Source organism: Sciurus vulgaris (assembly GCF_902686455.1).
Source record: "Sciurus vulgaris genome assembly, chromosome: 18".
In the NCBI taxonomy this organism is placed as follows: domain Eukaryota; kingdom Metazoa; phylum Chordata; class Mammalia; order Rodentia; family Sciuridae; genus Sciurus; species Sciurus vulgaris.
Genome location: NC_136479.1, coordinates 32914024 through 32935035, shown reverse-complemented (window position 1 = coordinate 32935035; position 21012 = coordinate 32914024). Strand labels below are relative to the sequence as shown.

General features: G+C 52.8%; 3 protein-coding genes and 1 long non-coding RNA gene across 9 annotated transcripts; 1 reads left to right on the top strand and 3 right to left on the bottom strand.

Moving 5' to 3' along the window:
* Nucleotides 1–1101: 1101 nt before the first annotated feature.
* On the bottom strand, nt 1102–3702 carry MOSPD3 (motile sperm domain containing 3). Of its 3 annotated transcripts, none has more exons than XM_079121104.1 (6): nt 3607–3702; nt 2857–3124; nt 2566–2641; nt 2145–2374; nt 1438–1602; nt 1102–1332 (listed from the first exon to the last, which is right to left on the bottom strand). In XM_079121104.1, exons 2-6 carry the CDS (start codon nt 3059–3061, stop codon nt 1301–1303), a joined length of 708 nt encoding a protein of 235 aa, XP_078977230.1. In that variant the 5' UTR covers nt 3062–3124; nt 3607–3702; the 3' UTR covers nt 1102–1300. The 3 variants fall into 3 exon arrangements, with proteins under 3 accessions (XP_078977230.1, XP_078977231.1, XP_078977229.1); XM_079121105.1 differs by having other exon boundaries at nt 3548–3660; XM_079121103.1 differs by lacking the exon at nt 3607–3702 and adding an exon at nt 3322–3495.
* Nucleotides 3703–3847: 145 nt separating this feature from the next.
* LOC306649800 lies at nt 3848–18165 on the top strand. Its single transcript, XR_013760715.1, has 3 exons — nt 3848–4073; nt 16349–16595; nt 18066–18165. It is a non-coding gene; the product is annotated as an uncharacterized lncRNA (long non-coding RNA).
* Nucleotides 4289–10505, bottom strand: PCOLCE (procollagen C-endopeptidase enhancer). The gene is made up of 9 exons (XM_079121101.1): nt 10270–10505; nt 9367–9475; nt 8606–8864; nt 7638–7762; nt 7069–7205; nt 6431–6714; nt 5904–5981; nt 5617–5787; nt 4289–5483 (listed from the first exon to the last, which is right to left on the bottom strand). Exons 1-9 carry the CDS (start codon nt 10371–10373, stop codon nt 5317–5319), a joined length of 1434 nt encoding a protein of 477 aa, XP_078977227.1. The 5' UTR covers nt 10374–10505; the 3' UTR covers nt 4289–5316.
* Nucleotides 10649–21004, bottom strand: FBXO24 (F-box protein 24). Of its 4 annotated transcripts, none has more exons than XM_079121098.1 (10): nt 20537–21004; nt 18320–18418; nt 18040–18223; nt 16871–17109; nt 16403–16637; nt 15576–15734; nt 15188–15309; nt 14797–14928; nt 12289–12459; nt 10649–11977 (listed from the first exon to the last, which is right to left on the bottom strand). In XM_079121098.1, exons 1-10 carry the CDS (start codon nt 20573–20575, stop codon nt 11615–11617), a joined length of 1743 nt encoding a protein of 580 aa, XP_078977224.1. In that variant the 5' UTR covers nt 20576–21004; the 3' UTR covers nt 10649–11614. The 4 variants fall into 4 exon arrangements, with proteins under 4 accessions (XP_078977224.1, XP_078977223.1, XP_078977226.1 ...); XM_079121097.1 differs by lacking the exon at nt 20537–21004 and adding an exon at nt 20186–20349; XM_079121100.1 differs by lacking the exon at nt 20537–21004 and adding an exon at nt 18637–18868.
* Between the last annotated feature and the right edge of the window lie 8 nt (nt 21005–21012).

The window sequence follows — 21012 nt, the reverse complement described above, 5'->3', positions numbered from 1 at the left end:
GGGAGGGACAAGACTTCTGTGGCAAAACTAGAACAACAGATCACGTTCCAGGGGTGTAACAGACTCAGTCTGTCTAATAACATTGTTTTACTGATTCTTTGTCCCCAACTGACAATCTGCCCAGTGTCACTGAATTCCCCCTCTTCCCTTTTTCCCCCTCCCTCGGCATCTGAAGGAGGGCAGGTGGGCTGGAAGCCACCTGTCAAGGACCCTGTTTTATTTTTCCCTGTGCTGTAGTTTCCCCTGCCTGGTTAGAGTGAGGTTATCTCAGGCAATGCCATTTCCCACCATCTTGGCAGAGATCTTGGTGTTTCTTATTTGTGGGAGTTGAAGTCTTAAGGAGAGAACTGTAAAAAAGGTCACAGAGGCAGAAAAAGATTCTGGGGATTGTAAGAGATCCTTCTGGTTAGATGTGGGTTTTGGATGAAGCAGGATTAGGTGACATTTCTGTTTGTTTTGGGTTAGGTTAGGCAGGTTGGCTCAAAGGACAGGATCCTATGTAGGGCTAAAGATTTCTTTTTTTTTTGGTGCTGGTGGTACAAAACCTCCACCCTAAAGGGTATCTTAAGAATTAACTTGGGCTAGGTGGGGTGGCACACACCTGTAATTCCAGAGGATTGGGAGACTGAGGCAGGAGGATCAAAAGTTCAAAGCCAGCCTCAGCAACTTAGCAAGGCCCTAAGCAACTCAGCAAGATCCTGCCTCTAAACAAAATACAAAAAAGGGCTGGGGATGTGGTTAAGTGTCCCTGGGTTCAATTCCCGGTACCAAAAAAGAAAAGAATCAACTTGGTAAGGTGGTAGAGTACATGCTTAACATGCACAAAGACCTGGGTTCAGTTCTTAGCACCACATGCTTACACACAAGAGAAACAACTTGCTCAATACCCTAATTTTAGAGGTACAGAAACCAAAGCTCTGAGAACTAAATGACTTGCTCAAGGTCACATGGTTCTTTGGATACAGTACCAGAATTAACCCAGGTCTTCTAAATCCTCACTAGACCTCTTCACTACCCAGGTTCCTAGGTTCCCTGGGAATGGGGGTGGGAGGAACAGGAGGCTGTTTGGGCATCAAGGAAGGATGGAAAGCTAGGGGCAAGTACCCTATATTTCTCATTTTAATTTTAAAAATTCATTTTATTCAACTTGTAAAATGAGTACAAATCCCTGGGTATTTTTCTTGGTGGAAGTTGGGGAACAGGTGGGAAGAAGAAGATTGAGGCAAGGTATACACGTCACAGTGGCTGCCTCAGGTCCCTGCCTGGGGAGGAGAGGGGAGGGTGGGGTTGAGCGGGGAGCTCAGGTCCGGAGGAACACCATGGTGAGGAGGCCTGGAGGTAGAGAAAGAAAAGAGCAGGTCCCAGGAGCAGCCCTCACCAGGCCCCTGCTCCGCTTTCTCTGGAAATGGGCCTGGGTCATACCACTACTGTGCTCACCTAAGACGTAGGCTGCTACCAACTTTTGTCCCAGGGAGACGTGCAGGACTTGTGGCAGCTGGCTGCCAAGTTCATCCTGGAGTGGGAGCAGCAGGAAGGCCACAGAGACAATGCCCGTCATCAAGAAGAGGAGGAAGGAGCTGGTGGCCAGTTGCTGGCGGGGGTCTGGGAAACAAGATTCATTAGCACTGACAGTCCCCTAGCCCTCTCTCCTTTGGTTCCTCTCTCCCCTCTGCCTTCATTATGGTCTTCTGTGCACCCATTTGACAGGAAGGGCCCTCTTGCTATTTTCCATACCCAGCAGACAACGAGAACAGCAGAATTACTCCATGGAGGTCTACTACTGAACTGAACTGAGCTGGTACCTGGCAGGAAGTATGACAGAGCTAAGGAAGAACTCTTTCCTCAAAGCAGAAACCAGAAACAAGGAAATTATAAAGTCTTTCTTCCCCTTGATATAAAATCTCAATTAGAAATGTTTTCATCAAAAGGCAAAAGACTGGGGCTGGGGATATAGCTCAATTGGTAGAGTGCTTGCCTAACATGCATAAGGCCCTGGGTTCAATTCCTAGCACAAAAAAAAAAAAAAAAAAAAAAAAAAAAGACTGAACCAGGAGACTTCTCCACATTCGATTTAGCTCATTTCTACAGTAATGCTAGTTCCTCCCACTAGACTGAATTCAAAGAATCCCCATCTCCCAACTCACTCTCCTGCAAGTGTCTGGTCGTGGGTGGTGCTGTCCAGGAAGGAGGCTCTGGGTTGGGTGTTGGCTGGGGCGGTCCCTGAAGTTCAAGGGGATAGGCTGGGGCCCGCAGAACTGAGGTGATGTCTTTGCGTCCCACCACTCTGCCCTCGGTCCCCTCCTCAGAAAGTTCAATGCGGAAGCGATCCTGGATGTCATAGTGGCTGGGAATGGGGGCCACATGGCGAATCACACTAGCTCCAAGACAGGAGAGAAGCCCATTGGGAGAAAGTGAGTGAGAAGCACCAATTTAAGTAAATCCAGGCGTCCTCCCCAGGAGCCTTTCCCTTAGGGACAAAGGAGGTGGGGGAAATCGCTTAAAGAAAACAAGGTCTCAAACCTAATAAGTGGCAGCGACCCCTGGCCTCCCCATCTCCCAACTCACATGTCAATGCAGGACTGAGGCTTCACATATCCTTCTGCATCAAAAACCGTGTATTTGGCAGGTGCTGTACACAGAACTGTGGGATAAAGACACAAAGAGACCCCATAGGAGTCTTGCCCTGGTGTACCGAGTGTCCCGCCTGCCTTGTATCGCAACCAGGGCTACTTATGACTCTTCTAGTCGCAAGGATGAGCATCCAGCCCTACTCATCTGACTCTTCCAGCCCACACAACCCCTAAGTGTCCTGCCACCAGCCCCTGGATCCCAAGCACGAGATGCCCATTCCTTCACCTCGGAAGCGAAGCGCGGTTCCCGTGGGGTTATAGAGGGTCAGCAGCTGCCTGGGTCCACTCCTCTGGTCCGCCCTGAATACTAGATCCGGGGGAAAGACAAGGACCGGGACAACGGATCCTGAGGGAGGAGGGGCACCCCGGGACCCCCGCCCAGGGGCCCCCGGACCCACCAGCTCCTGGTCCTGGGGCGCCCCACGGCGCATGCAGGCTCTTGGCGGTCGGACATCCGAGGGCAGAGCTCAGGGGGCAGGGCCTGTAGTCTACGGCTGGGGGGCGCGAGGGACAAAAGAGGACAAGATTAGATCGTTGGGTAGGGCCTGGACTGATGCCGTTGTCAGCTCGAAAGCCCGCGGGATGCAGCTGTCACAGACACAGGCCTGGGCCCCCCAAGCCTCCCGTTCACAGTTCTGGCGCTGTTCCTGTAGATTTCGCCCCCAAGCTTCACCTCGACGGCCACGCCCACCTGACCAAACCCTGCCCCTCTTTGCTCCCAATCGGGTCTTTCTCTTAAGGGACCTGGCCGCGATCTTCTTATCCCCGCCCCGCTTCAGACCCCGCCTCTTCCGGGCGTTTCAGGGCTCCCGCCCAGTCTCTCTGGTCAGACTCCTCCTGCCGCAGCGGCCACATCAGGAACTGCCCTTTACACCTCCGGCTCTCCGGGACACCTGTATCTACGATCCCTCCCTGACCTCATCAGGAGCCCGTCGAGCTTCCGTCTCCGAACGGCCGCTCGTGCTGTGATGATCACCTTGTGGTCAAAGCACCTGCCAATCAGCTGTGGCCAGACTAAGGGCGCCATCTTCCTGAGAGTCCCTTTTCGCACTTCCGCCGTACGACCTCTCTCATTGGCCAGGACGGCCTCATTTCCGCCTAACTTTACACTGATTGGTGCCGTTAAAAGCCACACAGATACTTCCCTCCTGGCGCAGTGGATTGGATTGATCTGGTGACGTAAGAATTTTACGGGCGTCTCTCATTCTAACTCGAGCCCGGAAGTGACTCCGGGAGGCGGAGCGGGGCTGAGTGCTGGGCTTTGTTGCTTCCTCCGCACTCAGACCTCCCAGATCGCTAGGTGTCTTCCCGGGGCTCGTTCCTGCACTGCCCTGGGAAATCACTTATATTTGCTCAGGGAATTAAGTCTCGCCAAATCCTGCCGCTTACGTCATCCCATCGAATCGTTAACTCCTTTTTGCAGACGAGGACACAGCTCCACAGGTAAAGAATTTCTCTCTACACCACTCAGTTATTAGTGGAGGAAAAATTAAGTTGATCTTCTGGGAAAGCCTTCCTGGAGCACCTTTGTAGAAACCCCCTTTGTCCCCTTATACTTCTGAACACTTACAGTGCCACTTGACATCATATTTTCTCTCCTCTCCAATAGGATGCTGTTCTTATTAGAGCTAGGAATTGTTTTGTTTTCTCTTGTATCTTCAGCATTTTAAAAACAGTTTCTGCCATTTGGAATGAATAAATGAAGAATGAGAAACTAGGATGAACTTTGATCAGAAATCTCGTTGGACTTAAAAAGAGAACTTTAAGATATCTATGGAAGAGAATTCTGGAAAAAGGGTACAGCAAAGGCCTGAAGAAGTGTATTAGAAGTGGGCAAGGAAAGCGGGGCGCTGTGGTGCAAGCCTGTAATCCCAGTGACTCGGGAGGCTGAGACAATTGCAAATTCGAGGCTGACCTCAGCAATTTAGTGAGACCCTGCCTAAAAATAAAAAGGCTTGGGGAATGGAGCCCAGTGATATAGCTCCCCAGTACCGAAAAATAAATAAGTAGGAACAGTAGGGCTCAGGGGAGACAGTGGTAAGAGATGAGGTGGGAGAGAGGAGGTAGAGTACCAAGAAACTTAGAATCCAGGGCAGTAGTTTGGATTTTATCCTGAGAACCATGGGGAGAGTTTTAAGCAAAGGAATGTTACTCCTACCCCCACCCCCACCCTGTGATTGAACCCAGGGATGCTCTATCTCTGAGTTACATGCCCAGCCCTTTTTTATTTTTGTAGTGCTGGAGAGCAAACTCGGGCACTTTACCACTAAACTACATCCCCAGCCCTTTTATTTTGAGATAGGATTTCACTGAGTTACCCAGGTTGGCCTCTAACTTTTGATCCTCTGAACCCAGCCTCCCCAGGAGCTGGGACTAAAGACCTGTGCCACCAAGCCTGGCTCATTCTTTTTCTTTTTCTTTCTTTTTTTTTTTTTTTTTTTGTGCTGGGGATTGAACCCCAGGGCCTTGCACTTGCTAGGCAGGCATCTACCATTAAGTCATATCCCCAGCATGCCTAGTTCATTCTTAAAAGATTATACAGTAAAAACTTGTGGAATGAATGAATGAAATCTCAAAGGTGAGCCCTTAAGCGATAGAAATTGACATACAGCCCTTCTTCAGTTGAGTAACATTTATTGGAGAAGAAAGAGGGCCCTCGAGCCTGGGACTGGAGCTGGCCTGTCTCTTAGGCCTGAGACTCTGCAGCTTGCCCAGGTTGGGAGGAACACTTTCTCTTGCTTAGGTTGGTGAGAATCTGGTCCTGGTTGGGCCGGTAGAGAACCACAAAGCTCTCTGAAGAAAGGATGGGACCTCTGTTTTCTTCCACCTGGCCCATCAGCAGATAACTGAGTCCTGGAGGAGGAAGGACGGAATTGAGAACTCAACATTTCTGAGACCCTGTCAAGGCATATTCTCAGATTCCATGCCTATCATTTTAATGTGGCTCAGTGCCATCCCCCCCAACCCCACCTCCCATCTCTGTTACCTTTCTTCATGAAGGGACACTGCCTGCAGGGCACATAGAACTTCAGGGGAGTGTCAGTGGGTGGAGAGGGCAGGTCTAGTCCTCCAGTTTTATAAGCACCAATGAGACTGACAGTGACAGTGAGACCCTCTCCTGGGCCCCGAACCATGGACTTCACTGTTGCAGTCACCACTGTGGGAGAATGGGGGTGAGAGATGAGGAGACGGGAGGTCAGGCAGGTCTGGAACCAGAAGGGCACTATAGTTAGAGGAGCTAGAAGGGCAGAGCAGGGAAATGGAGCTTCTTACCGAGATCACTGGCACAGAAGTTGCTCTGCAATGTGCCTGTCCTCCGGCACTGCTTTGGGCAAGGGACACTGGGTACATCTAGGAGTGAGGGGTATTGTTTGTGGAAGGTGACCTACCCAGCAGGTAGGAAGGAGCACTTTTCCCCATAACAGCACCACTGATTTGAACCACTTCAGAGCTCTCTCCAGCTGTGGTTCCCAGCACCCAGTATCAGCCAGTTGGCAGGAAGGAGGCTACAACGAGTGGTGAATAAACGAGCCAAGGAAGAACTTGTTACTCCCCCACCCCAAAGCTGGTAACGGGGAGTGATCCCAGGGGCACTACATCCCCAGCCCTTTTTATTTTTGAGACAGGGTTTCACTAAATTGTCAAGGCTGGCCTGGAACTTGCAAGTCCTCCTGCCTCATCCTCCTTGGTCCCTGGGATTAGCTGGGATTATAGACGTACATTATAGGTCAGCTAAGGAAGAACTTTTTGAAACAGTTCTCTTCAGCCCACATCCTCCTCTTTGCCTTTTCTAGACTCACCAGGGCTCAATGGAGTTGCCTGGGCTTCAGGTGAGGCCTCTGGCTTCTCCCCAGGTTGGAGTTTGGGCTTGATAGGTGGCTTGATTTTGGGCCCAGCTCCAGATTTAGGGCCAGGGCCCAGGGGTGGGGAACCTGGTTTGGTGTCCTTCCCAGGGCTTGGGGCTGGCCCCTTTTCAGCAGTGCCCCGTGGCACAGTCCTGTAGGAGGCTGAGAAACCATCGGCAGTGACGCTGAGATCCGAGACGAACTGGACCAGAAGCTCATTACCTTCGGAGGAGATGGGGCTGCAGGCAGTGGGTCAATTCAGGAGGCATTAGGGTAGGCTGTGCACCCCTCTCCCTCCCAGTCTGGTGGTCTTTTGACCTCTGCTCCTCAGTTGTCTGCATCAGTTTCCTGACTTCACAGAATCCCCACTGGTCTCCTTGTCACTGGGTCTACAGACCCCAGACCAAGCTTCCTCCTCGTCCACTACTTGTTCTGCACTGGTTTGGCGCCCAGAAGCTCAGATCCCATGCCCTCAGCTGAGTCCCAACCCTCAAAGCCCTGGCCAAGCCAAGTGGACTCACCCAGAGAAGCGACTCTCACCCAGTGAAGTGAAGATGCCCTGGCCACCGCCCACCCAGGTTCCGCACCCTCACCCCGGGGATGTGTCGCCGCAGAACTTTCCCAGCCTCTTGGCATCATCGCTCACTGCTCCATTGAACACGCTGACCGAGTCATAGCGGCAGTAAGTGTCCGGCTCCAGGTCAAACTTCCCAAAGGTCAGGGAGATCACCTGGTGAAAGAGAAAGCTGCACTGCAGGACTACTGCTGGCACCTCTTGCCCCCACCAGCGTCGCCTCCCAGATGCTTGCTGCAGTCCCTTCCACTTCCTGCACCCCTCTGACCTGTGCCTGAAGACATTCACACCACTCCTGCTTGAAAGGTCACACACTCCCATGGTACCCTGCAGGGGTCCATCCCTGTGGCTCACAAGGGAAACTCCCACCCACACTGCACCAGGCAGTTTGTTAGCACCTTGTACCTCACTCTCCTAAGACTCATCACAGTTGTAATTTTAGCTTTTGTTTGAATGCAAGCAGGATCTGGGTCTGTTTTTGGTCCCCAGCTTGGGGCTCAAGACACAGAAGATGTTAAATCTTTGCTGGATGCATCCTGGAGGATATTGCCTGGGTCCCTGTGAGCAGCCAGGACTGGGGTTAGGTACCTGGTCTGGGGGTGCGATGATGTGCCAGGAACAGCTGATGCCCGGGGGGTAATCGGACTCTGGCCAGTTGGGCGTGGTCAGGGTTCCCTGTGCCTTCTCCAGCCGCCCCCCACAAAACTGGTGCTCTGGGGAGGGGAGAGAGGGGCAGGGGTGGGGGGCAGTGGAAACCCTCAGTCAGCTCCAGGAAAGCTCTAGGCTGGGAGTCCGGCTCGGATGTCTGGGTCTCAGAATGAGTGGAGGAGAAGCAGGGCAGGAGAGAGGGGCAGGTTAGCAGAGGGGGCCCTGGAGGAGCGAGGAGCGCGACAGTATTGGGCCACAGGGCCCTGGGTGGGGAGGAGAAACTGGCTGGATGTGCTCCCTTCTTGCCCCTCCCCTACCCACTGCCACACCGCGCCTCTTCCCCTGGGAGATCCCATCTCCCCGACCCGGCAGAAGAGTCCCCTCTGCAGGCTGGAGAGCCCCCACGCTGTGAGGGTGCCCTCCACTTGGCCTCTTCGGGGAGGTCCCTGCCTGAAACATTTCCAGGGAGATTTCTGCTGCCAGGAGGGGGTGATGGGACCGCAATCGGGAGCCCAGGGCTGGGTGTAGGGGACTCCAGGTCAGGGGGAGCCTAGTCCCCAAGCTCTGGATGCCTCCTCGCGCCCGTCTGAAGGAACCCGATTGCAGACGGGGGCGGGCAGTTACTCACCGTCCCAGTAACCCCAGGCCGCCCATTCCACCCGCGGGTCCATGACCCATTTCCGCCTCGCGCCTGGGGGGGGGCCTGGAAGAGGGGTGGGTGGGGGCGGGAGGGGGAGAAAAGACCGGGAGGAGGGACTGAAGGGGCGGTTAGTGAGGAGAAAGGGCAAGGGAGTATTGGTAGCCCTAGGCTCAAGGCCCTGGGTTCTCTGGGGGTTGAGGTTAGGGAAGGGGCGGGACCTGCACCGGGGCGGGGCCGGGAGTGGAAGGCGGAGGTGAGGGACGCTCACCGGTGCCAGAGGTGGCCCGCCCGCTGTACCAGAGCAGGAAGCCTCGTCCTCCTGTGCCCTCGTCGGCTGTCATCCTCAGGGTGACCTGGTTGCCGGGGGCAACAATGGGTGCTGGCCTGAAGGTCCCGCAGAAGCGTCCAAGCCGCTGGCCTGAGGTTCCAGATCCAGCAAAGACCTCCAGAGCATCATAACGGCAGGAGGGGTGCAGCTCCAAGTCGAAGACTCGGAAGGAGAGAGAGACAGTCTGGCCCTCAGGAACCTGATGATGGGGACAGGGGCAGGGGACCCAGAGTCAGACTACACACAACCCAGAGAGAGCGTCTCCCCTTCCACAAGCATTTCCTACAGAAATGACCTGAGCTAGAAAGGGACCGCATTCAGGTAGAGAGCAGAGGATTTGAGCGCTGCACAGACTGTGGTCTCTGGAGATAGCAGTGAGGGCAGAAAGGAAGTGGGGAGGGAATCAGGATTCTGGTCAGATTAATAAAGTGCAGGGGCTGAGGCTGTAGCTCAGTGGCAGAGCGCTTGGCTAGCACGTGTAAGACTGGGTTTGATCCTTAATGCCACATTAAAAAAAAAAAAAAAAAAAAAAAGGCATGCTGTCCATCTACAACTAGGGGGAAAAAAGTGCAGGGCACTTATCATCATAAGGACTGATGCCCTCAGTGGGCAGAGAGAGCTTGCAAGGTGGTGCTTTGCAGTGGGCGCTCCTTGCCTGGGAGACTTTGATAAGGGGACAATGACCAGATGGGCTTTCTCACCGTTATTGTCCAGATGCACTCCTTATTGGGGGGGTAGAGGTTGGGGAAGCCCTCACTTGCCACGTAACCTGACTCTCCAGTCACGTCCCCTCCACACAGGAACACAGGTCTGGAGAACAGAAGAGGTGTCAGGAGTGGGAAGTAGTTGAGAGAGGCATGGGTTAATGATGGGATGTGGGTGATGAGGGAGGCCAGAGGGACCCTGAGAAAGCCTCAGCAGGCTGACTCCCAATTCCCGATTCCTGCAGATGTGAGAAAAAAGTGGGAACAGCAACTGGACCATCCCTCCAACCCCCCAGAGGCCCCACCCCCACCCCAACAGGAATTCCCGGAATCCTCCTCAGCCTCCCTTCCTCACTACTCCCCCCTCACCCTGCCTGGCAGTCCGGGACAGGAGCCGCCTAACTACTTCCAGATGTGGACAAGCCACGAGGCTGTAGGGGGAGGGGGCGGGGAGTTGCCGAGCAGCAGCAGCAAGGGCCTCCAGTTGGACCTGGAGACCAGGCTCCCTGCACTCCCACCTTTGCCCTGCTCCTGCTCCAGCTGACTACAAGTATCTGACACCCAGCCTCTGCTCGTTGCCCCCTTGGCCCCCCACAATCTGATTCCTTCCTGGAATCCAGATGTCAGCTACCAGGCAAGTCCATGGTCTTGGCTCTGCCTTCAAGCTTCATGGGGGGCCATGGATCTGGCTGGAGGGGAGACTTAGGAAGGTGAAGGAGTGGAAGACTGGTCCTGCAGCAGAGGGGGAGGACTTAGGTGTGGGGTGGTAGTGGTGGGAAACCTGAGGGGCTGTTAGCAGAACCCCCCGCAAGACCCACAGGCATTACCGTGCCTCCGGACCCCTAGAGGAGTCAGGGTTTTGAAGCTCAGTCAAGCCATGTGGAAGATGCAGAGACCTACCTGGTATAGTTGGGGGTCTGGCCCTGAGCAAGAGGCAAGAGGGGCAGCAGGGCCCAGGCCGTAAGGAGGGGCCCCAGAAGGGAGGCTGGGGCAGCGGACAGCATGGCAGGGGGAAGTGAGCTGGGGTCCTCAGCCGGAGGCAGCAGCTGAGTTCAGCAGCAGCAGAAGCAGCAACAGCAGCAGCAGCAGCAGCAGGATAAACAGTGCCAGATGAGGCAGCGCAGGGTGTGTGGGCGTGGGGACTGGCCAGCAGGGCGGGCGGCAGGAAGGCGGGACAGGGAGACAGCTGGGACAGTGGTGAGTCCTGGGGCCTCTTAGATCTAGTACACATCATGACCTAAGGAGGAGGTGGAGCAATGAGGGGCAGAGGGAGCATCATCCAGGCATAAAGTAATGTCATCTGGAACCCCACAGACCCATGTCCTAGCACCTTATGAGCACAGCTCTGGACTTTTCTAGGGACACTAGCCGATCCTAGCCCACCACACACCCTGCTTCCTCAGCATCCAGAGTTCTTCCTGTGTCTTCCACCCACATCATTTCTCTAGCCTCTTGGCCAGCCCCTGCCCTAGCTTGCTTTCTACCACACATTTCTTTGGCCTTCCCTCTCTCCCTGGGCCAGACCAGGCCAGGGAGGAGGAATTTGTACACTCACTGTCTCTTCCAAAGAGGAGAGCATAGAGTGTCTGAAAGAGCAGAAAGGCACAGAAAGGACACAGGAGACCAGGCAGGAGGAAGAGAAAAGGGGGTTGACATCCTTGGAACTAGGGCCATGGGTAGGGGGCTTTCTGGAGTCAGAAGGAAGTGGTCCCTCAGGATGGAGATAACACCTGTACACAGAGGATCCAAACCCAGGAACCAAGTAGCGTATGCTGACGGAGTTGTTCCAGAAGGCAGGGCCGGGGCTTCAAAGTCAAAAAAGACCTGGTGAGGTCTTGAAAGTGGGAAGGGGAAAGTAAGCCGGAGGACTCAGGTGCCATCAGCTCTCAAGCAACAGAGCTTAAGCTGCTCCTGTTCTCCTTTGATGATCACTGGGTGGGCACTGTCCCCCTCCTCTGCCCAATCTCCCCAGGCTCCAGGGTTCCAAACGGGGCCTCGCTTCAGTCTTTTATTCTATTTGTCCATCAAATCTCTTGTCCATGATAGTCAGATTGGAGGCCCCTCCTGGGCAGCCCCCTGAACATTTTATAAAAGAGTTCCCTGCCCTACCCTGCCATGTTGGGCAGTTCCCACCCCATGACCCATCCCCACATGCACACACAGTGTTCATTGCCACCACTCCATCTCTCCTTAGCCCCTGGCCCAGGCTGGACTCCCTCCAGGGGTGAGGTTAGGAGAGGGGGAATCAGCTCTCAGGGGTTGATGGGCCTGGGCCAACACTGCCAGCAGCCCTCTGCAGCATGTCTAGGGCCTCCCAGAAGAAATCCTTCTGTGCGGCCATCAAGGGCATCCAGCCCACGATCTCCTTCATTTTCTCCATGCGGTCCTGTAATGTGGGGCAACTGTGGATCTGGCTGAGGTACTCCTCACAGGCCCGGGCTGCCCCCCCAGGGTCCTGGGGGGCTCCAGTCCCCAGGCTGGGTTCAGGGCTCCCCACCACCCTGCTGGCTGGCAGGTCCCGATAAGCAGGGTAGTGCTCAATGTCATGGCTAGACAGCATGTAGAGGCACTCTCTGGTGGAACAGAGGGAACAGGCACACAAAGGAACCTAGGAGGAAAGATGGGGCATGGCTTATGCTGCTGGGGCTCCCAGAAAGCTGCTGTTATATTTGCCCTCTCAGACCAGCCCTGAGCCAGTAAGTGAGCCATAGCGGGCTACCTGCCAAGGTATGCAAGGTTGGACAAGGCCAGCAGGATCTGCTAGGGGAAAGAGCCATGTAGTGTCTGGAGAGGGAGGTGGATGGTGCTGGGGAAAGGAGACCACTGAGTCCCTGTGGGAGTCCCAGCTATAGTCCTATGGGCTACCTGGCTCTATTGCTCTTGCCCTCCCTGTTGCCCGTTGCCTCACTCTGCTCTGACCTTGACGTGGAGCTTGACGAAGGAGGCACTCCCCTTAGGCCAGCCGGGCAGGCGGCCTCCAGCCCCACAGCCACAGCCCAGAAGTTCCTTGCTGAAGTCGGAGCCCTGGCTCAGCACCAGGGAATGGTTGAGGCCGCACCACAGGGCAATGGGGCATTGCAGATAATGTACCTGAAGACACATGGCCAGGGTCCTTGACAGGGGAACATCAGGGGGCTGGGGAGCCCAGATCAGAGAAGGTTAACTGGGAGGCTTAGGGTTGAATATAATTAAGGGAGGGAAGAAATGGGAGTCTGCTCTCCTCCCCCTGAAGAGGTCTGCACTGCCAAATGCAGAATAGCAGTAATCTGTCCCCTCTTGTTACCCCTGCAGCCTCTAACAATCTAACTATATGGGGTGTCTGGCACTTCTGTGGGAACCTCATTTTTGCTCCCCAGAAAATAAGCTCTTGCCTGAAGCTAGTGCCTGCTATCTGCTCTAGTCCCTCATTTTCAGGGTCCAGCCTTCCAGCCTAAGGGGGGGACTAGCCTTCCAAGAGTTGAAGCCTCCTCTTCCTCCCTGTGCAATTCCATCTTAGCCCCATGGACATATTTCTTCTACTATCCCTCCTCCCCATGATAATGATTTGTCCCATCATTATCTTCCAAAATGGCCACACTATTTTGAAAAAAGATCACCTGATTTCTGTTGCATTCTATCTCTATGATGCAGAATTGGCTATATGACCAGTCTGAGGTTGACCATTCCTGTTTCTTACCACGGCTAGTCTTTCGGCTAGTCTTTCTTGAACCTCCTTTTGATCTGGCTTCTTTCCCTATGACACTACTGACAAGCTCTTTCTAAAGGAACTTAGCAGGGCTGGGGAGATAGCTCAGTTGGTAGAGTGCTTGCCTTGCAAGTACAAGACCCTGGGTTCAATCCCCAGCACCGCAATAAAAATAAATAAATAAACAAACAAATAAATAAATAAAGGCACTTAGCTTCCCAGGTGCTAAATCCCTGGACATCTATATGCTCATTCTCCTGAGACTGTTAGAAATTTAATTCCAAAGACACAAGTAAGTAATTAGGGTCACTAAAGGAAAATGACAATGTATTGGCAAGTAAGAACTTTTAAATCACTGGAAATCCCACTGCCAACTATTAGCATCTGCTGGATATTCTTCACTGTGGGCTGAACAAACACATAAATGACATATTTTTGAACAAGAATAGAATTGTATATTGTATGTAATCAATATCACAAAGGTTTTATTTTATATTTTTTGTGGCACTGGGGATTGAACCCCAGGCCTACACATGCTAGATAAGTGCTTTACCATTGAGCTATATCCCTGGCCCTTTTTGAGACAGGGTCTCATTGAATTGCCCAGGCTATCCTTGAACTTGTTATCCTCCTGCCTCAGCTTCATGGGGATTACAGGTGTGTGTCACCATACCCAGCTATTCATACTTTTTTTTTCTACCTAAAAATATAGCATAACCATTTTTCCACATCAGTGAATGCGTTCCTGTATTGTCACACTGTGACCATTACTACCCTCTCCCATATTTCATTTAAAAAGAAACTTTCTGCTTCCATGGCTTTTGGGATGTGGCATTAGAGAGGCATGCCTCCTGTCCTTTTCTTCATTTCCCTGCCTACGATGGTGATTACTGCCCACATTTGCTTTTCTGTCCCTGCGTTTGTCATTTCAACTTTGTTTCAATGTGGAATCTTATTGCCAACTAGACATTTCCAATTTAATGCTTTACTTTCACTGAAAAAAGGCTAAATTCACATTCTTTTTTCCTCAAAGCAGTAATCAGTTTCAAGGCCCTGTTCATTTTCTTCTAAAACATCTCCTATGCCCTCCCATTTCTTTCCATTCTCACTGCCACGTACCAGCCCAGGTCCTGGTCTCAAGCACTGCTGTTCCTTTCCAGCCTCCTGGAAGGCTTCCTGCTCCGGATATCCTCTGCACTATGGTCAGCTGACCTGTTTGGTCACCCCTTGGTGGCCACCTTCTGTTTTAAAACCTACAAGGATTCCTCCCCACATCTGCCAGGCTTGCAGTGATACCACCTCATATCTCACTAATTTTCAGCACACCCTCCTTTAATCAGGCCAGTCTTTCAACTGTCCCAGGTATGTGTAGGCTTCATCCCTTCCTCATCCTCACAAAAAGCACCTTCCCCTTTGCCAACCTGAATCCTATCTAACCCACAAGAGACTGCTCCCATCTCACTTCTTCTAGTTACTCTAGCCCACCCAGGTCCCCCAGCCCACACCTTTGTTACAGTGAAAATTCCCATTACAGTGACAGTATGCACCAAACAGAAGGGACATTCTAGCGCCAACCCTGGTTAAGCTTATGCAACAATATCACAGGCATTACCCAAGATTGGCTTAACTTTCCTGGGGAGGAGAAAGGGAATTCTGTGGGAATTGGAAAAGTGGATAGATGCAGGGGGTCAGGGAATTGGAGGAAGAGGGTCGGGATGAGAATTGCTGGGGAACAATCTTACCTGAGTGGGTTCCCCTCGGTCCATTTTGTCCCCTGTTCCCAATTGCCCATATCTGTTATTTCCCTGCATAAAGATTCGGCCAAATTCATCCACCAGGCCAAGGTGATTGTAGCCAAGAGCACAGAATAAGATCTAGGAGGTAAGACAGAAAGAGCAGGTGGGCTTTGGGCTCCCTCCAAAGGAACTGTGAGCTCCAACTGCTAACCTGCTATCCCCCAGCTGATGTCTCTTTTGGCCTTGCCCTCTATGTTACCCCACTCCCTAAGTCCCCTCTGTCCCTCTCTGATCAATTATTTCATTTTCAAGGGTCTGTTCATATTTCAGGCCCTTGGTGTCTTCCAATCCTTAAAGCCCCACCCCTCTGGTCTGTCCCAATCCTCCAGGATCCTACCTTGGCAGGCAGTGAGAGAGCGAGTGGCATCTGCTGGTCCAAGGGGTCAAAGGCTTGAAGGGTCCCAAAGAGATCACGATACACCCCTGGGGTATGCACCTCAAAATACACTCCCCCCTGGTCTGGGGGGTCGGGAGCCCTCAGCTCAGCAGCTTTGGGCACCCGTTTCCTAGGGATAAGACCCCACCTGGGATGAAAGCTGCAAGATCTGGGGAGTCTCACACCCACTAGAAACACATCAGCTCTGATGCCTGGGAACCTAGACGTATCTTTTCACTAGGATGCCCTAAGGGGTTCATGTCACAGAGCTGGCATATGGGTAAGGGGTGTCAGTATTTGGAAGGGCTATACAAGGCTGGGATCTTAGAGGAAGTGAGATGCTTCTTACCCGTGATGTAGAGGGTACTGCTCTGGTTGGAAGCCATGCAGGTCACACGCAGGTGAGGCAGGCAACGGGACACCTTCCTGAGGGCCAGCTGAACTGTGTAGGAGCGTGGCTGGTCCAGTTGGGTCTCATTCACTACCAAAGAGTAGATCTTTCCTTCCTCTGGGAAATGAGGGTAGTCATACAATTACATGGGGAGGGGACTCACCAATATCCATATTAATGCTCAACAGACACCCTAAGGGTGACACATTTACTGCCCCAGAATGGGGGTAGACAAAAAAGGATAGACACAAAATAAGGGAAGAGTGACCTTAAGTTCCCCAGGCACCAAGTGCAAAAATAAATCAGGAAGTATTTCAGCAGGAGAAACGGAGAGAAAACCTAAGAGTTAGATGTGGCAGAGTCTAATTTCATTCCGTGTTGGGAAGAATGAAGTCTGGGGATTTAGGGCCCTTCCTGCCATTCAGGAGTCCTTGGGAGTTCAGACTTGAGGGTGTGGTCAAGCAGAAAGGACCCTGGGAAGTGAGGGAAGCTTGGGGTATAAAGTGAGGTACCTGGCATGGAGGCTGTGGAGATTAGAATTTTAAAAATCAGGCATTCACTAGAGCATTGGTTTCCAGACTTATTTTTTGGCAGCAGGGCCCTTTATTCATATAAAATAGAATGCAGAATTCTAGACTGGGAGTCAGATAAAAGCAGAGTTGTTTGGATTGAGAGCCAGAGCAGGTGGCATGTAGATCCTGTCTGAGAGGCCTCATCCCTGTTCCCTGCAGCAGGTCCTGAAGAATCTGCAGGAAACATTTACAAACCATCGCTTTAGGCCATACCTGTGAGGAGCAAAAGAGCCCGCTGGGTCTCCTGACCAACCAGCACAATCTGTTTGAAGCTCATGGAGTGGTGGAACGTCATCTTGAAGACCCGCTGCCCACTGGACTGCAGATAGACCTCCACACAGTCACAGGCCCGGCTGCTGGTTGTGCCTACCACTCCTGGCTGCTCCCGAGTGGCCAAGACGTAGAGGTATTTACGGTAAACTGTATCACATCTTGGGTCTGAAGCAAACTGTGGAGACAGACAAGGGTGCCTGGGATCTAGGGCCCAGGAAAGGGATGAGGCTGGAGCAAGTAAATCCTGGGGTGGGAGAAGAGGTACTTGCGTTCAGGGTTGGGAAATGAAGACTTGTTTTCAGGTTCCTGGTACGAGAAATAGGTGTCCTAAGGACACCTTAGGACTGGGACCTCTGGGCCCTGGAGGAGGGGGCGGGTTCTTAGCTGCCGTGGTTCTTAGCTACTCACGTCCTTGGCTCCACGACACAACACAACATAGCGGCAGGCCCGTTTCCACTGGATCTGGCCAAGGGTAGAGGAGACCAGTGCATTTTTGAGGAAGAACAGGGTCCCCACATAGTCGAGAATGAAGACGTGGTCCTTGGTGGGCAAGAAACGACGGTAGCCATGGGCTAGAAGGGGGGCCACGCTCTTGCTGAGACATCGGCGGCGGCCACCAAATGCCTGAAAATACAGGCCCTTTGTGTCTGGAGAAGGGAAGGAGATAGAAAGTTAAAGAGTGGCACTGACACAAGGTGGATGGGTCAGAACTTGGGAAAACTAGATTTCTCAGACACCTTAATATTTAGCTTTTCCTCATCCTCAGGATTGGGGAACAGATCTCCTTCTAAAGGAGACCTGAAAAGCTTAGATTAGACCCTCAGCCCAGGGGCAGACACATGCTTTTAAGTAAGCACCTCTTTGGTCCAACCTTGCATCAAAGTCATCAAGGGAACATAAGAACAAGTCCATAGAAATGAGGCAGAAAGAGGAATGAAAAGGAATGACCAAGGGAGGCCAGTAACCTTCCCTCACCCCCAGCTGTGGATCTGCTTTCTGGATAAGTCTTCTCCCCTAATCCCCCTGTGTGTGAAAGAAGTAACTGGATAGGTGCTTCCTGGAGTTGAAGAGGTTTACAGTATGGTTCTCAAGCTGGGGGTGATTTTGTCCCTTGGAAGATACCAGTTGTTACAACTAGAGGAAGTGCAACTGGAACCTAGTGGGTGGAGGCCAGAGCTGCCACTAAATATCCCACAATGCACAGGACAGCCCCACAATGGAGAATTACTTCACCCAAAATGTCAGTGGTGACAAGGTTCAGAAACCCTGGTTTAGAAAAGGAGGGAAAACTCCAAGTTTGGGGAACAGATTTAGAAGAGCTGGTATATGGAGGGAGACTTGGCAGGGATGCTAATGGGGGCTGTGGGAGCAGGGGATGTCATCTATACGAGTTTGGCCCCAGAGCCTTGGAGGACACTTAGTGGACTACGTTTGAATCTGACAAATTTCTTTCAGAGAAAAGGGCTGGGAGATTGACAGGGAGTGCAGAGGTCAGCAGGTAACTTTACAGAGGAGAGGGGTTCCCATAATAAGAAAGGACAGAAGCAAGGAGAGGGCAGGTGCTAGGGAAGGTGTACAGTTAAGAATGGCAGCTCTCTTCCAGGGCCGGACCCCAGAACCCTGCTCTCGAAGGCGTGGACTGAGTCTGCGGCAGATGCGTCTCCACACGCCCTCAGCATCGCACACTTCGTGGAAGTAGTGGCAGGTCTGACCTAGGGCGATGACATCTCTTACTGGGAGGAATGAGATGATATGCTCCACCTGGAGGCAGGAGGAGGGAAGTGGAGGTCATTGGGAGCCCCTCAGTGGTCTGGCCCCCAGTCCTGCATTCTCAGTCCTTCAGCTCCAAAGACTCACCAGCTCTGGGGGAAACAATTGAACAGAAATAGGGTTTCCTCTTCCCTTCTTCTCTTGGCCCCCAGGCTCTGGGCCACAGGAAGGACAGCTCCGCTTCACCTGCAGAGTGAAAGGGGGAGTGTGGGGGTCCTGTGAGAGTCCCACCTCTTTGCTCACTGCTCTTGACCTGTCTTGCTCTGTACTGTCAAATCCTCCCATCTCTCTCAGGTTCCATGGGCCAACCCTCCCTGTCTGCCTTGTTCCTTAACATAACCCATCCCCAGATCTCTTGCTGCCATCATCTCCCTGCCCTTCCCTTGCTTTGCCACCCCCCTCACCCTGAGCCCCTCCTCCCGTCCGCACAGCCCGGTCCATTTTTGCAGCTTTTGTCTCCGGCTTCTCCTCACCATCCTGCCTGTCCCCTCCCTGCTCCTGCCCTCATCTCTCCGGGCCCCTTGGCCCCCCGTACTCAGCTCCCTGGCCCCTGTCCTGGCTGTCTTTCCCACACCATGTCCCCTGCCTGGGCTTGGGGGACCTCTGGGGCCCCTCTACCTCCTAGGCCCCTCCCCCATGGAGTCTAGGACAAACAAACCTCTCTGTGACCTCACTGTCCAGCCACTGTGACCTATTTTCCTAAACCTGGTTGGAGACCTCGCTCCTGGGTTCCAGCTCAGCTCTAGCTACTGAACTGCTCATGGGAGATGCATTTTACTATAGAAATAAAGTGTGAACTACTGGTAGATGAGGCCTTGACTTTCAGGGAATAGTAGGAGATTTTCCCACTTGACACCCTTTCGGTACTATCTCTGTAGAGAAACACTGGTGAATCCTTCACATCTCAGCAGGCTGGGGCCTCCAGGGACTGTAGTTTAAGAGTATAAACTCAGAAAAGGAAAAAAAAAGAAAAAAGTATAAACTCAGTTTTATAGGTGTGGAGGAAAGGGGACGCTGCTCTGACTACTTTGCTCACAAAGGCACGTACCAGATGAACATGGGAACAATTAGGCACAAACTCTACAATCTCAAGAAAACACATTCAAAAGCAGATTGCTTTCTTGAGGACCAATAACATCACTGCATGTACAAAGGGACAGGCTATTAACATGGGAAATACAGATGGATTTGCTCTTAAAGCTTAGATCATCTTCCAGAGACTAGGCTCTTAGCTTCTTCTGTGGGGGGAGACATTCAGGAGAAATAACAGGAGCTGAGGTTGTATCTGACCAGATACAGGGGCAGGTCTAAACAATAAATCCAAAGAGTAGCTGGCTCTTCCAGGGACTCAGACCTGTTAGACAACCAGTCTGCACCACAGAGGATTATAGATCCACTCGTTGACTAGCTAACCAACAGACTGTTCACCACCCACTCCAACTTCCTTATTTATGGTAACTAGCAAGCTGCTCCTTTGGGACACCCAAGAAGGAATCTTAACCGTTTAACAAATGTTTAGGCATATCAACATGAGATGAAACTTAGGAGAAAGCAACTTCAGCTAATGGTGGTCGGGCAACCAGCAGCATACGAAGGGGACTCTATTAAGGTCTTAAGTGGCTGTAAAGGATGTTATAATTTTTCAAGGGGACAGCAGAAGCACTTGCTGCTGCCTTTGGCATTTGGCTCCCTTTCTCCACTTCATTTCACTCCAAGAGGTAAACAAGAGATTTCAAATAGACAATGTCCACTCTAGAAGCAGAGGAAGTGAGGAAGGGCCCCACGTAGAGGACTGAGACCTGGCTTCTGGTGCCAGCAGTCAGGGTCCTGCTGTTTGCTCTTGCTAACTCATCAACTTCTCTCTGCTTCGGTTTCCTCATCAGTAAAACGAAGGTCTTGTTCTACACCATGAGGTCACTTCTAGCCTCTAAAATCCTCAGGTCGGGTAGTCACCATTCCTGCCCAGGGGAGCTCCTCTAGTGAAGAGGGCAGGTCAGGCCATTCCCTCTCCATGAGCTGGGCGTCTAAGAGGCTCGGGGAAGCCGCTGCCCTCTGCCCGGGCATCCAGGGGGAGTCCTCAGACACCGCAGCCGGAAATGGCCCTGCGGCCTCTACAGCTGCGATGACCAACCCCTGCGCGCCGGCCTCAGGCTCCAGTCGGCCTCTCTCACGCCCTCGACGCCGGCTAGCTTCCTAACACGTCCAGCTTGCTTGCATACGCTATCCTGCCCCTGCACTGCGCTCCCATCCGGCCCAGCGCGCGGCGCTCACTTTCTTTACCTCAGTCTCAAAGTTCTAGCTCACCCGCCTCCTCCTTAGCGTAGGGACCGCCTTCTCGCCCATGCTATTGGTAGGTAGAGCCGTCCCTCAAAGAGGCCGGGCCAGGTTCCCTCCGGAGGCGCTAATTGGCCTTCTTGACAGTCACTCGTCTGTATCTGCTTGCGATTGGTCTTCGGTAGAAGAGGACCAAGCGTCTCCGGCTTGCGGTCTCTCAGTCTCTATCCCTTCTAGTTGAGCACCGGTGTCCCCGCCTCCTGGTAGGACCTGATTGGCTCCATCTCCAATTCTGAGCATTGTGATTGGATGCGGCTACGCGGCGTGGGCCGGCCCGGAGCGTCGGCCGTTGGCGAGCGCTCCATTCTCACCCCCTCCCACCTCTCGCCTGGCTCCTGCGCCGGAGGCTCCACCCCCCGGGCGGGTTCTGATTAGCCGCCTCCGACGCTTCTCCGGATCACGATTGGTCCGCGGAGTCCCTGACCCCTTTTCCTCCCCCTTGAGGC